Source organism: Heliangelus exortis, chromosome 3, assembly GCF_036169615.1.
Source record: "Heliangelus exortis chromosome 3, bHelExo1.hap1, whole genome shotgun sequence".
In the NCBI taxonomy this organism is placed as follows: Eukaryota; Metazoa; Chordata; class Aves; order Apodiformes; family Trochilidae; genus Heliangelus; species Heliangelus exortis.
Window position 1 is genome coordinate 114,906,386 of NC_092424.1, and position 15,579 is coordinate 114,921,964.

Below are 15,579 nucleotides of genomic sequence, written 5' to 3' on the forward strand. Positions count from 1 at the left end.
CCCAGGGCAGGGCTGGAGTCCCCATCATGCCTGGAGGGGTTTCAGAGAAAGCCCTGGGGATGTGGGGATGAGGGACATGGGGCAGGGCTGGGGAAGGGTTGGACTCCATCATCTCCAAGGTCTTTTCCAAGCAGAAAGATTTCACTATTCTATGATTTACATGGCTTGCCTGGTCCAAGCTCTCTGGCTTTGGCTCCCAGGAGCAAGGCAGCTGATTCTTCATATTGATTCACTTTTAGAAATCCCTTTGCTGTAATTTTATTCAGCAAAACAAAATCCCTAGTGGAAGGGCAGGTTTGTAGAGTGGGAATGTTTTTTAATTAATCCAGATATACCCAGGACCCCAAGACATTTCTTTAATTTATTTGAAAACATTGAAACAAATAGGTCCTGGGAAGTAGATAGTCCTTGATTTAATTTCATTTTTTTATGCCTCCCAGATTGGAAAATAAACCTCCCAGAGGTACTTCCCTGATACTCTCCTGTTACAGCTTATCCTTTTCCTGAAACTCTCTCCAGATGGCCTTTGTAAAGCTGTGGGGCTTCAGACTCAGGCATTTACATGACAGATATGTAAGTTACATCTGTAGTAGATAACTACACAGTGCCTTGAGCTCTTCTGAGGTCTTAAGGCCAACTGAAACAGTCAAAGCACACCCCTGCTCTGCAATTCTCTTACTCCCTCAAGCAGGGTGGTTACATGAAAACAGTTTATTAGAAATGATTCCAGGCTGATATTTACACCTGCTCTGGATGCAGGAATCATTTGGGGGGGTGAGTGGTTAACCAGGCACAGGTTTAATAACACTGAAGCACACAGGATGGACCTGGAGTGCCAGGAACATTCCCTCGTGTTACTTGAAACTTCCAAGAGACAAATCCTTCCTGGCCAGCTGTGGTTCCTGGCTCCCCACGGAGGTTCTGGTTCTGGGAGGCACTTCTTTGAGGTGCAAAAGACCAATAATTCACCACTGCCTGCGTGGTGAAAGGGCAGATAGGCACAGGCATGTCAGTGGTTGTGGACAGGCCACAACCCTGCTTCATTTCTTGGGTCACAGATGGAATCAATCAAATGTGTTGCCCACGCAAAATGGAGTTTATTGGGATGCTTTTGGCAGGAGCTGCATTCTCTGTGTTGCCTTCCAGATGTGTCAAGAGCTTTGAGTAATAATTTACTCCTCTAGGTCAAGCGGGGGCTTCCACAGATGTTAAGATACCATGTCATACTTTTCCTAAGACTTTTGTTCACTTGGCTGCAGTCCCTCCCTTTGTCATAGGGATGTTGTAGCACTCTCAGTCAGAACTCTGTTTGTGGCTCAGCCTCTCCTGTCCCTGCTGAGCTGGGTGCATTTGTACCTCCTGTCACAGCACTTCAGTTGCTGTCTTTCTGCTGAGAAGTTGACTTAAAAGATTTGGGAGCCAGGAGCTTGGCTTTTGTAGAGTCCCATACCTGTTACTCTGTTGGAACTCAGCAGCACACACTGCACCAGTAGGACTGGTTCAGTCCCAGCAGGAGGACACGGAGCTGCTGGAGCCAGTGCAGAGGAGGCCCTGGAGCTGCTGGGAGGGCTGGAGCAGCTCTGCTCTGGAGCCAGGCTGAGAGAGTTGGGGGTGTTGAGGCTGGAGAAGAGAAGGCTGCAACGGGGAGACCTTAGAGCACCTTCCAGTGCCTGAAGGGGCTCCAGGAAAGCTGGGGAGGGACTTGGGACAAGGGCCTGGAGGGATGGGAGCCTGCGAGGGGGAAGGGTTTGCAGCTGGGAGAGGGGAGATGGAGAGGAGATCTTGGGCAGGGAGGGAGGGAGGGAGGGAGGGAGGGAGAAATTGTTTGGTTGGACTTGGTGATCTCAGAGGTCCTTTCCAGCCATGAGCATTCTGTGATTCTCAGGTGTGGGCCATGGGTTAGTGGTGGCCTGGAATAAGGTGATGTCCTGGCTGGGCTGGAGTGGGATAGGACAAGGGGGAAGGGTTTGGAGCTGGGAGAGGGGAGCTGGGGCTGAGATGTGAGGGAGAAATTGCTTGGGGTGAGGGTGCTGAGCCCCTGGTTGCCCAGGTTGCCCAAGGAAGCTGTGTCTGCCCCATCCCTGGCAGTGTCTCAGCCCAGGTTGGATGGGGCTTGGAGCCCCCTGGGCTGGGGGAGGGGTCCCTGACCATGGCAGGGGGGGCACTGGGGGGGCTTTAAGGTCCCTTCCCACCCAAACCAGTCTGGGATTTAGAAATCAACATCTGTGTTACTGGCCTAAGAGGTTTGCTGGAGCATTGGCTGAGTTGCCCCTCCTGGGTGGTGTGGCTGACAGGAGCTGACTTCACAAGTGTCAGAAGGATGGTGAAGATGTGCACTCCTGTTGGTGAGTAGTAAGGATAAACTGGTTAGGGCCAGGATGGTCCTGTGTGTGATGGGTGGGGTAAGGATGCTTTGAGAGAGCTGCAGCTGAAGCCCAAGGAGCAGGACAGAGGGACAGGAGGACAGAGGCACAGGAGGGTCTGGTGCACAGCTGCCTGAATTCCTAGAACTTGTTTTGATCACTGTAGAGTTAAAAATCACTTCTTTCTGTGTTGGCTCAGGGGATGTGCTCTTGTGCCAGGATTTTGTGGGGAAATATATGCATTAACCTCGTGTTGGAACAAGGGTGTGGCAGAGTAACAATAAACCTGGCTGAGTTTTTGCTTTTGAAGCAAGCTTGTGGTGTTCTTCTAAATGTAAAAATATCATTGGTGTAACCTGCCACTGCACCGTCCTCTGAGGAGTTCTGAGGCTGCAGAGCTGTTCAGACAAGCAGGTATGGTGCCAGCAGCTGGTGAAAACTTCTTGCAGGAGGGTAAGGAACAAGCAGGTGATCCCAGAAAGTGTCTGTGCAGAAATGTGATGGCTCTCCTGGGGAGCATCTGACCCTGGTGCTTGGTTTCTGCTGATTTTCAGTCTCTGTGCCTGGAGTTTGGGACGTGCTGGCAGATGATTTTGTTGGTTTTGCATCACAAATGGTGACTGAGCAATGTTTTGCTCTGTGGTTGGATTCTGGAAATGTGGGACCAGCTACAAGAAAGGGCTTCATCTGGGCTGCTTCTCTGCCACATTCCTCCCTTCCAGGAGGAGGAGGCTGCTGTCTGCTTTCCTGTCAGCTCAGCCATTGCCAGGCAGGCAGGAGGCAGTCCTGACAGTGCAAAATACCTGAATCGGGGAAAAACACCCCAAAGGCCATGTGTGTCCCTGCTGCCCCCACGTGAGCTACGTGGAGGTCACATCACTCCAGCCAGAGGCTCTGACAGCTCCTCAGGGTCTCACTGGTTAAAAGGAACCATTTTTTTTCTTTGAGGAACATCCCAGTCTGTGTCAGGAGGAAGTTGTGAATCACAGGCATGGAACCAACAAATGGTTTGGGTTGGAAGGGACATTCAGAAGTCATCCAGTCCCAACTGCCCTGCCATGGGCAGGGACACCTCTCACCAGACCAGCCTGCCCTGCTCACAGCCCAGGTGCTTCAGCCCTCCCAGCAGCTCTCTGGACCTCCTATGGACCTTCTCCTGTAGGTCCATCCATGTCTTTCCTGGACCCAGCTTTACCCCAGGGGGTGCAGTCCCCTCCCTGCCCTGCTGCTGACACTGTGAGGATGCAGCCCAGGACAGGGGTGGGCTCTGTGCTGGCAGCACAGGGTGTCAGCTCATGCTGAGCTTCTCCTCACCCAGCACCCCCAAAGCCTTCTCCTCCAAGCTCCATCCCTTTGATGCAAGGGGTTGCCTTGTACTTGGCCCTGTCAGACATCAGCAGTTCCCAGTCCTGCTCCTCCAGGCTCTCCAGGTACCTCTGGATCACAACCCTTCCCTCCAGTGATGGGCTCACCTGCAGACTCACCCAGGCTTTCCTCAGTGCCCCTCTCAGCAGGGCAGATATTAAATTATAGTGGTCCCAGAAGAAACCCTTGAGGGTCACCTCTTTTTCCTGCTTCCCCCTCAGACATTGAGCCATTGGCTGCAACTCTTTGGCCATGGCAGTCTGGCCAGGTCCTTATCCATCCCACAGCCCATCCATAAACTCCTGTCTTGCCAGTTTGGTGGCCAGGATTTTGCCATGGACCATGTCAAGGGCCTCACAGAAATCAGCTCTTCTCTTGCCACATCACAGAAGGCCACAAAGAGACAGGAGCTGCACGTGCATCATGGAATCAGTAAGGTTGGAAAAGATCATCACTTCCAAGTGCCAACCCACCCCCCCATGCCAGCTAAACCACAAGTGCCACATCCACATCTGCTCCATGTCTTAGAACATGGGAACTCCACCATGGCCTGGGCAGCCTGGCCCAGTCTCTGACCAGTCCTTCAGTACAGAAATTGCTCCTAATCTCTGATCTCAGCCTCTCCTGGGACAGCTCCAGGCCACTTTCTCTTGTCCCTCAGGAAACCTGCTGGCTGTCTCCAGTCACCTCCCTGTCTCCCTTATGGTTCCAGATGTTTTCCAGGAGGATCTGCTCCAGCATCCTAAGGTGGGGCTGACTGGTAGTTCCCAGGGTCCTTCTTTCTACCCTTTTTAAGGATGGGTGTGATGTGTAATGGATCCTGGGCCTTATCTCCAAAAAACTTGTCTGTGAGCAGTGTTCACACAAAATTCTGAGAGCCCAGTCCAAGGCTGGGATTGCCAGGCAAGGTTTGTCCTTGGCCAGGTCGTGTTCTGTCTGGCAGAGCAAATTCCTGGGCTCCCTTGTAGCTGCATTAACCAGGCAGGAAAAGCTTTGCCTTTTCTAAGCAGGGAGCCAGGAACAAGGATGCTGTATGAAAGTTGGAAGAAGTCAGATGAAATATTAATTACAATTTCCCTAACTGGGAACTGGGGTGGATAATAATTCCATCCTGTCTCTCCAGGGCAGGTAGCCACAGGGGTAGAACAAGGATAGATAATGCCACTAATGACAAAAATATTGATGCTATAAATAGAAACATTCTCCTTAATTGAAAACCAAACAAACAGAAACAAACAGCCAAAAAAAGAACCCCAGCAAAACCCAAACAAACCAAAAACACCTCAGTTTTTGGGATGCTAGTTGCAAGTGGAAGCTGCAGTCAGTGTCACAGCTCCTAGCAAACCCGAGCAGCTTTTCCTGGGAGGATGCCTTGGGAATAACTCTGCCATATGCTAAGGTGAGAGGCAAGTGCCATCTGAGCAGCTGCTCTGCTGCCTGCTCCAACTTCTTCAGCATCTCTCTGGTGTGCAAAAGCCAACATATTCTTTCTTTGTGTCCATAATACTCTTAGCTGTTTTTCTTACCAGTTATCTCCATCTGTTTGTATTTGCAGCAGAAATTTTCTTTTGCTCACTTGGATTTGGAACTTTAGAAAATATTATTCTGAAGATGCCTGAAGCCCTTCTAGTAATGATTTCATTGCCATTTTTTTTTTTTCATTGACAATTTTTTTCCCAAGCCATAGCTTAGTTCTTCCTTTGCTTCTTCTTGCTTTATTTTGACTTAAAACAAAAACCCATATTCTGGACAGGTCATGTATGGAGATCAGTTGTAACCTGTTTGGGTTTGTGTGTGTATCTGCTTTTTTCAGTGTTGTCTGCATGTCTGAAATAAGAGTTTTCTGAATTGTTAAATAACCTCCACTTGCTGTATGCTTCTTCAAAATAAGAAACTTTAATTGCAGTTTGGGAACCAATGCTGATTAAGTCCTTGGAGCTTTCTGTTAATCATTTACTTCTGTGTGATTATGTTGTGTCTGTACTGAGACCTTCTTTGTGGTGTTACTGTTTGTCTCATGTAGTCTGAAATTCCTGAGCAAAGAAGTTGTGATTTTTATCTCTTCCTGGCATGTGAGATATTCCTGGTAGACAAAAGCTGAGTCATAGAGATATTCTTTTTTCTAAGGCTGAAGTAGGTTTTGGTGTATAAAATTGAACTTTTTTTTTTTAATAATTAAGTTGTATTTCTTTTTTTCTTTGCAGAAAAAGATCATGCTAAACATGTTTTTAGACACGTTGATGGCTGATCCACCTCCCCAGTGCCTTGTGTGGCTGCCTCTCATGCACAGACTTGCCCATGTTGAAAATGGTAAATGGAATATTTTTGTCTTCAAAACATCTGGTCTGGTCAGGGCAGGGTTTCTGTTCAACACATGTAAATATTCTGTCCTCTCTCACGTAACAAAGCACTCAAGCACTCCAACATTCCCCCTGGAACAGTCTCAGTCCCAGAGCATTTGCAGCCAGACCCAGGCTGGAGCAGACTCTGGATGGGATCAGCAGCAGTGCACAGGATTAGTTTGAGTTCCAGCATTGCTGGGGGTGGGAGATGACAAAACAAGCAGCTCGCTGATATTCTCTAAATGTTTGTTTATTCTGCAATTTTTTTTTTAAACCTTAACTTGGGCTCTCTTTAAGATTTGCTTCCGTGTGCTCACCCCAAGATCCTGGAACCCCTGCAGATGGGCCTTGAGTTTGGGTCACCTCAGTGCTCACTTGGGGAAGTAAATGCTGAGCTCCTCTCACTTCCAGACCTTAGCTAAAATTTCCTGTCTTTACTGCCTGTGGAAAGTATTCAAGGAGCAATGAGGGATGGAAAAAACTAATGATTAACCATGGGAAAGGGTGGTGAAAGAGTCACCTGGCTGAGAGGGCTCTGTGGAGGCAAAAGGCTTTCCTGCAGAAGGTTGTGCAAGTACATCACAACTGTTTGTTGTTTGTAGTGGCAAAGAAGGTGGAGTGCTTCATTTATTGTGCAGTTGCACACAGCACAGGGGGGAGATGTGAATTCTAGGGAAAAAAATATTATTTTTCTTTCCTTCACCCATTAACTAAACAGCTTTTGTTTCCCTCCCCACAGTAAGATCATGTCATCCTTCAAAAGCCTTGCCCTGCTAGGTGTTACCTCTTCTTCCTCTGAACACCTCTGGACTCATTTCAAGGTGTTTGGACTTCTTCCTTCTAAACCATAGCCAGATAAACTCTTGCCTCCTGCTTCTGCCTGGCTGTTTACAGGCACAGCTTGGGGCTCTAAGTTTTCATGATTTATATTCCATTCTCTGTTTCTTGACATTTATTCCTGTGACATGGTTAAGTACTGCTGTGATTTTTGTATGCTGCTTCTTGGCATTTGCTTTATTGTCTTCTTTTGATCCTCTTGCAAAGCATATCTGGTGGGGAATTTAATCTGTGTGAAGAAGATAGGAGCTGGCATACTCAGGGGCCTTTTCTTCATTGCAGCAGAAGGGAAGGGAAGGGAAGGTGTGTTTCCCAGTCACTCTGCATGTTTACAGACATTTCCTGACAACTGTCTATCAGTTAAAAAAGTGATTATTAAAAGAATTTTAAGGGCTTTAATTTCATGGAAACAGATCTTTTGGGAAAACTTACTGCAGGACTGTAGCTTACCTAGATTTTTCTCCCAACCTTTTTTGTGTCTTTCCTGTCCTTGTCTAACAGGTTGCACCAATAAAAGGGCAGCAGCAACTTCTGGTTCCTTCTTCCACTTTCCTCTTACCCTTTTATAATCTTGGGCTTCAGGAAGAGCACTGAGGTTGGAATAAATATGATAGGGAAGCAGACAGCACAAGTTGGGTCAGACAGAATTAGACAAGGCAAGGGTAACATCATGTTTGGGTAGAAGTGAAATGGTGGAAAGATCAGGAGATAATCCCTAGTCTGATCTTTTTTTAGTGATTGAAGAGTACCTGGAGGAAATTATAGACCCCAGAAAAATAGCTCCTGATAGCTGAGTGCATCATCCCTGGGTTATCTGACAGCTTCTGTTGGCCTCCTGGGGGATGGAGCTGCTCTAGGATCTGCAGATCCAAATCTATCCATGCTCCTTGGGAGCAGGTGCCTGGGCCCCTTTTTCTGGTGCTTTCTTCCCAGCAGCCAGGGGTTCTCCCATTCCATCCAGCCTCCAGGTTACTCCTCCTGTTCCTTGTGTAGGTTCAGCATTCAGGTAACTTGGCAGGACAACTTGTAATGTTTGTGGCATTAAAGTTGTTTCTAATTCTTACCAACCTCTTCCACAGCTGCTTCCCAGGGGCTTGCTGAATGGTGTTACCATCAATAATTCATGCCCAGTGCTCTTGCCCTTTTGTTGCTATTTTTTTTTCTTTCCTCAGAAACTTTTGTTCTGTTCCAAGTGGTGTTTGCTCCAGAGCCAGGCAGCACCTCCTCTGCTTCAAGGTGTCAGTGAGACAGCAGTGGAGGTGATGCAGGGAGGGGTGTGCAAGCCCCAGGAGTTATGGGAGGCTCAGTGCTGGGGGCCTGGCTATGGGAAGGCAAAAATAACAAATCTGAAGAGTAGAGACAGTAGAAGGAAGGAGCTTGGGATGACTGAGACATGTGGTAGGAAAAGAAATGCTGGGGGAAGAGAGGGCACTGATTGCAGATGTGCTGCTCAGGGAAAAGCAAGGCAGCAGCTTTGGTGGTGCAAAGGCTGGGACAGGACATATGCAGGAGCTGATTGCCCCTCTGGATCTGGATTGATTATCTCCATTTAATGATTGTTTTCAAAGTGTATTGGGCAGAAGATGGAAGGTGTGAAGCTTGTGCTGACAATGGCTGCTGCTGGGGGTTGTGAGGAAATGAAGTTACTAAGGAAGGGCTGTGCATCTTTTAGTGTCTGCATGTGTTAAAACCCCATATGTTTTGTTTAAATAAATTCTTGTAGGAGGTTACAGGAACCTCCTTTCAGTTGAAAACTTTTCCAGAACATAGGGAAAGCCATGAAAGAAACAGAGATCACTGCTGATGTCCAACAGGATCTGCCTGTATTTGGGTACAGTGGAATGTTGGACACAAGAAGCCAGGCAAAACCAGTCCTGTGATTCTGAGGAAAGAACTGGCCACAGAGATTCTCTGGTTTTCATCTGCTACCTGCTAATGGCCTGCCCTGAGTGCCCAGTGCTGTGGGACATGACCTCTGCTGCTGGGGGTCACTCAGTGGGATGTGTGGGATGTCTGGGACTGGGGTGGGGGGATTGGCATCTCCCTCTGGTGAGCTTGGATCTAGGAGACATCAGCTTCCCAGACAAAATACTGGAGTTGTTCCATAGTGCTCCACAATTAGTGAAAGGTGTTAAGTTCCAGACATTGTTTTGGGCCCTTGAGGAACTGGGTACAGTTGAAATGTTCATCCCCAGCTGGGTCTCAGCTCTGGGTGGTTTCTGGGACAGGTTCTGGCAGCAGTCACAGCAGGACTCGTGTCCACCCCTGCTGGGGCAGGTGCATCACTGGGGATGCTGCCAAGGGTGTTCAACCTCAGTTATGTTGGGATCTGATGTTAGAACTTGTGGGAACAGTGAAAATTTCCCACTTTTACCAGAGGAAATCATAAAGGCAAATCTTTTAGGCTCAGAAGCAAACCTTGGAGCAAAGGACAGCTCCTGTGGCATCACCTCCCTGCTGAAGGGAAACCACTCCCCAGGGTCCCAAGGTTTGGGTGTTTTTACAGCAGATGCTTTACTGCAGGTGCTGAACTGTTCTGCACAACAGATTTGCAGGGCTGTGAATTGGGTGTTCTGGGGTGTATCAGATGATTCTTCTAGTGCAGATTCATAAGGATGTGAGGTCTTCAAAGTACTTCTGCCTGAGTCCTTCCTCATGATCTTAGAAAGTTCAGCACTGGGAAGTGCAAAGTCCAGCCCCTGGGAAGGAGAAGCCCCGTGCACCAGTGCACCCTGGGGCTGGGAGGCTGGAAACCAGTATGGCAGAGAAGGAAGGACCTGAGTGAGGGTTGTGGTGGACATGAACATCAGGCAGCAGAGCCAGCAGGATGCCATCCTGAAGCCAGGAAGAGCAGCAGAGGAGCACAGCTGGCAGGTGAAGGAGAGGTTTATTGCCCTCTGTGTCTGGTCCAAGGGAGACGTGGGTGAGTCCAGCAAAGGGACTGCAACCTCTGTGACACTGGGAGAGGCTGAGAGGGGGGACTGCTGAGCCTGGGGAAGGCTCAGGGGGGCCCCAGCAATGTGTGCAACAAACTGCTGGGAAGCTGATAGAGCTCCAGTCCCCTCAGTGGTACCCAGTGACAGGACCAGAGGCAATGGGCACAAAGGGAAATGTTGGGAATTCTGCTCAATCACAGAAGAAATTTTTTTACTGTGAGGGTGGTCAAAGATTCCATCAGGTTGCAGAGTCTCCCTCCTTGGTACTCAGAACCTGAGTGAGTGGCCTGAGCAGCCTGCCCTGGCTGAGCCTTCCTTGAGCAGATCTCCAGAGTCCTTCCAGCCTCAGCTCTGCAGTGTTTGTGATTCCAGGTGTGGTTGCAATGGAAATCCTGCTACACCATGCCCTGCACTTCTCCTCTTCCCACACAAACAAGCTGATAAAATGGGCTCAGCCCCTACAGATCCATCCCTTAGGTTTGTGTCTGTGCTCCTCCTGTCCTTCACCCTTTCCTGATGGTGTTCAGCAGTCATCTTGCTGGGGAGTCAGCTCAGAGTTCCCCTGCAAGCTCATGGGATTGCACCCTGTCACTGCAGTGCTTTTCTTCTTAACCTTTCCTTCCAAGCAGATGGTGGTTTCCTTCACAGCTTGTAAATATTATCATTAATTACTCTGGCAATCACCTCTGAGTTACTTCAGAGGCACTTGAACACCTCAGTTGACAGCTTAAAAAAAAACAACAAAATAATAATCTTGCAATTTCCTTGGTTGTCTTTTCAGCTCTGCTATAAGCAAAAGGCAATTAAGCTCTGAACTGAGCTTGTTTTATTGGTGAAATGACATTTGCAGGTGAAAAAATAACATCTTCTTTCTGGAGACATCAAATAAACTCCATGAGTTGCTACTATTGATCTAAACAAATCAGCCAGCATGTTATTTTTGAGAGCCATCATCTCAATTTGCATGCTAATGTGCAGCATGAGTTTTTGTGCAGGCATTCTAATCCAGTTAGTTCTGCTGCTGCAGAAACAGGAGCCTGTGGAAATGCAAGTGGAAGAAGTCTTCAGGCTACATTTTATTTTTTTCTCTCCCCTTTTCAACAGAGGGAAAATAATGGAAAATAATATCCAGCTTCTAAACTTGCCAGGGCTGTTATCTTCATCTTATATTGACAGTTCTAGAAATATTCTGCAAAGCTGCAGATTCTCTAGGTAAGGTTTGCATCTTACCTGAAATACAATTATAATAAAAAAAACCAACAACCAACCAAAAAAAAGGGTGTGGAGTAGGGAGAATGCAGTTCCTGTTTAGGATCTTCCAATTAAAAAAAATGCTCATAACTTTATTTTTTTAACCATATCAGGTTGTTCTTCAGTCACGTGTTGTAACTCAAGCTCTGGCTGCCTCCTGTGACAAAATCTTTACCTTTCCCAGAAGATGAAAATAATTTCAATTATTTCTGAATTGACTGAGAATTTCTGCCTTTCCTGAGGTAACAACATTTGTATTTAGGGGCTGCTAAGCAGCTCAGCTGGGGTAAATCTTCTACTTATCCCAAGGACAGATAGAGCCTGGCAGTAGGTTTCGTTTCTTACTTTTCCTTGGAAAAAAGAGAGGAGAGACTAAAAAGAAAAAAAGCTCTAAAAACAAGTATCTACATGTCAGTCCATGTAGGTACTCGTGTTTTTTTCCCTTATAGTGATTTTAGCACAATGTTTTTAAGGATACTCAGGAACCAAAAATTTCTTTGGTTTTGCTTTAAAGGATCTGGATGTTTTCTTGGATGTTTCCATTGTCCTTGGGTTGTTTGTAGGTAAAAAAAAAAACGCTTAATAAGAAAAATGTAGCATTAAACTCTTCTGTAATGGCATTTGGTAATTTCCTGCCTGAGCTGTAAGTTGTCATCAAGGAAGATTCTTCTGATTGGGAACTCTTGTCCTTAGAGACTGAAAACCATTGATGTTCTCTAGAGGATGGTTTTAAAGAAGGGGAAAAGGGATGCTAAGAGTGAATCCCCTTTAAGAGACAGTGTCACTTGTGTGCATGGGTGACAGCAAACATAAAATCTTAGTGTCACAGACTGGTTTGGGTTGGAGGGACCTCAAAGCTCCCCCAGTGCCCCCCCTGCCATGGTCAGGGACCCCTCCCCCAGCCCAGGGGGCTCCAAGCCCCATCCAACCTGGGCTGAGACACTGCCAGGGATGGGGCAGCCACAGCTTCCTTGGGCAACCTGGGCACCCAGGGGCTCAGCACCCTCACCCCAAGGAATTTCTCCCTCCCATCTCAGCCCCAGCTCCCCTCTCCCAGCTCCAAACCCTTCCCCCTTGTCCTATCCCACTCCAGCCCAGCCAGGACATCACCTTATTCCAGGCCACCACTAACCCATGTCCCACACCTGAGAATCACAGAATGCTCATGGCTGGAAAGGACCTCTGAGATCACCAAGTCCAACCAAACAATTTCTCCCTCCCTCCCTCCCTCCCTGCCCAAGATCTCCTCTCCATCTCCCCTCTCCCAGCTGCAAACCCTTCCCCCTCGCAGGGTCCCATCCCTCCAGGCCCTTGTCCCAAGTCCCTCCCCAGCTTTCCTGGAGCCCCTTCAGGCACTGGAAGGTGCTCTAAGGTCTCCCCGTTGCAGCCTTCTCTTCTCCAGCCTCAACACCCCCAACTCTCTCAGCCTGGCTCCAGAGCAGAGCTGCTCCAGCCCTCCCAGCAGCTCCAGGGCCTCCTCTGCACTGGCTCCAACAGCTCCGTGTCCTTCTGCTGATGGGGACCCCAGGGATGGACACAGCTTTACCCCAGGGGGGGCTCCCCAGAGGGGGACAATCCCCTCCCTGGCCCTGCTGCCCACACGCTGGGGGTGCAGCCCAGCCCAGGGGGGGTTTGATGGCTCACGCTGAGCTTCTCCTCACCCAACACCCCCAAGGCCTCCTCCCAGGGCTGGATGAATGTTTCAGAAAGATTCCTCAGCAAAGCTGCTCCATCCCCACCTGCCCTGGGGTGTAGATTCCTCTCTGGGGGGATGAGCCAGCAGCACAGAGGATGCTGGGCTGTCACTCAGCACTCTTTGCACAGCTGGGTTGGGTCCTGTGGGACATTTGTGTTTCTCCCTGCCCAGGTCAGAGCCATCACCTGGCTGGGCACCTCCAAGTCCCTCTCTCTGGAGTGTTCTGTGAGTTTTTAAACCCATCATTGGTTTTCTGGGTAAAAATTCTGCACAGTGCTTCAGCCTGTTCCGTTCTGCCAATCCTGGCCATTTCTAGTGGAATAGATGTATTTTTATATATTTTAATGTGATTACTGCCAGAGATGAGGTTTCCTTTAGAAATTTGGCAGCAGAATTCAGGACCCTCAAGTATTTGGTGTCAATTTAGACCCAGGAGGTCAGGTTCCTGCTCTCCAGGGAGGTGGAGATCCCTGCTCTGAGCTGCCACCTAAGCAGCTGAGGACACCCCTGATGAGTTATCTTTCCAATCATCTGAATAATTCCATGGAATAATATCTGAAAGTCAGAGTTGAGCTCGGTGCATATGTCACAGGCTGGGCAGGATCTCTGGGATGGAATTGCAGCCAGCTTGGTGAGGAATGCAGTGCAGGGAGGAGCTGCCTTGCTCTGGGATGTGCTGCTCAGTTAAGCAGGGGGTTGCAGTTTGATCTCCTAGCTCACAGCAATGTTTGTGTTTTACTCTGCAGTAACAGAATTTAGAAGTTACAGATGCAGGCAGCAATCCTGCTGGGACAACCCCAGAGCTCATAGCAGGATGTCCTGTTTACAGCTGGAGCTATTGGTACCACATGTGAAAGAACCCCAGACAGAAAATTTGTATTTATAGTCATGGCAAGTTCTTCAGAGCATTTCTCCAACATGAATTCTCTCTTAGCCAGAGTTTTGAGCAGTGAGGTTTTTTCCCAGATCTTCCTTGAAACATTTTTATCTGTAGAACATTGAATTTTTACATCTTCATCATGCTTTATCTTTCTGTTTTTATTATCTCCTCTTTGATTTCTTTCATTTTGCAGATGTCTTACTTTTGCTTGGCTGCTGGTTTTTAATATCTTTGGGAATTTCTTCTATGCAATTTTATAAAAATTCTCTTCCCCCCTACTTATTTCTTTCTACATTTTGTTACTGATCCCATTCTCCCAATGGAAATGCTCTGTCACCTGGAAGCAGACAACCTGGAAGCTGCTCAGTTCCAGACCAGTCCCTGGTCATTCCACCTCTCTCATACTTTTAAAATCAGGGTTCTTTGAAACAAAATGTGGATTTGCAATTTTCCTCTAAAAATCTTCTTCCTCATCTCATTTATCAGCCTGGGGTTCATGTTACTCTCAGAGGGAAGGGCATTGCTCAGACAGAGCAGTGACTGTGCTGGGGCATCAGCAGTCAGAGTATGAGGTAAAATATGAATACAAAGTGCCAGGACAGTCTGTGGAGATTTTAATAGAAAGAGGAATATTGGATTTGGGGTTTGCAGCTCAAAAAGTGGTGGTGTGGTCACGCTGCCTAGGTCTGGGTGGGAAACAGGAATAATGGATTTTGGCTGGCATGGCTCCTGTGGGAATGTGGGAGGCAGAGGGATGTCCTGAGCTCAGAACTGAAGGAGAGGACACCAGGCAGTACCTGTGCACCCAGAAAGCTTAGGGACAAAAGGAACCTGGGGTTAGGGAAGAAAATGTGGTCACCTGTCTTTGGACCCTGCAAACCTGAGCCATGTGTGTATTTTGATGTTGGAGGGCAAGGGGAAGAGGCCAAAGGAAAAAAAATAAAGGAATGGCTGAGAGGAGACTGAGGTAAATCATCAGATGGCACAAGATCATTGGAGAAATTAGGGGTTTGTGGAAGAAAGCAAATGAGAAGTATCTAGAGGGGGGAAGAAGAGGAGAAAGGACACACCACATTCTTCCAGTTTTCATTTGGAAGAATTTCCAGGCTTTGATGAGTGAGAGGTTGGTTTTGTTCCAAGATTTCTGCAATGCAGGAGCAGAGTTAGTGGTGCCAGGGTGGGTCAGGTAGGAAGCAGGAGGACAAGTCCCATGTGAGCAGGGACAGTCACTTACTCTGTAAGTTGGGAAAAGAAGGGGAAGCTAAAACTTGCCAAATAGAAACAGATGACTGGGGGTCAGAAAAAGGAAGAAAAACCAGACATGAGAATTGGGTTCCTGGCCCAATCTCTCAAGCTGCTTCCCTCTCCTGCCCTCCCTGCACCTTCTGGAAGGAACTGCTGGCAGGAGGAAGGAGCAGGTTGGCACTTCCAGGCAAGAGCCAGTGGGAAGTTTGAGTCTGGAGCCCTGGCAGCCAGAAAAGGGAATGACTGAAGACTTGGATGCAGTGAAAGGTGGAAAGAACCTTAAACTTCTCACTCCCATATGTGGCAGGGAGCTTTGGGGAATGGGACACTTTCCAAAGATGAGGTGTCAACAAAAACACATTCAGATCCCTGGGGCAGAGAAAATGAAGTGTGAGCATTTTGATTGGAACAAGTGTTTCAGAGGCAGGAAGGGAGGGGTGGGAAGGAAAATAGCTCAGGCCTTCAGGTGAGCCCTTACAGTTCATAGGCAGGAGATGTCTGGGTGGCTCAAGTGGGACTTAGAGCTGGAAATGTCAGTGATGTGAAAAAAAAATTCAATAATTCAATTCACTGCTTGATGGCAACTTCAATCCAGCTGGATTGGTGCAGATGGGAGCATGGAAAACAATCTGAAAAGGAGAGAAGAGAAAGCTTGCAACAGCAG

General features: G+C 48.0%; 1 protein-coding gene across 21 annotated transcripts in view; it reads left to right on the forward strand.

Moving 5' to 3' along the window:
• Positions 1 to 15,579, forward strand: part of DTNB (dystrobrevin beta) — a 172,777-nt gene that overhangs the window by 38,704 nt on the left and 118,494 nt on the right. For all 21 annotated transcript variants that reach the window (XR_011725478.1, XM_071742339.1, XM_071742320.1 and 18 more), the window contains one exon: positions 5,933 to 6,038. Coding sequence is in view for 20 of the 21 variants with exons in the window: in XM_071742339.1 (XP_071598440.1) it covers positions 5,933 to 6,038 (106 nt within the window). In the remaining variant the exon portion in view is untranslated. The remainder of the gene's footprint in view (positions 1 to 5,932; positions 6,039 to 15,579) is intronic.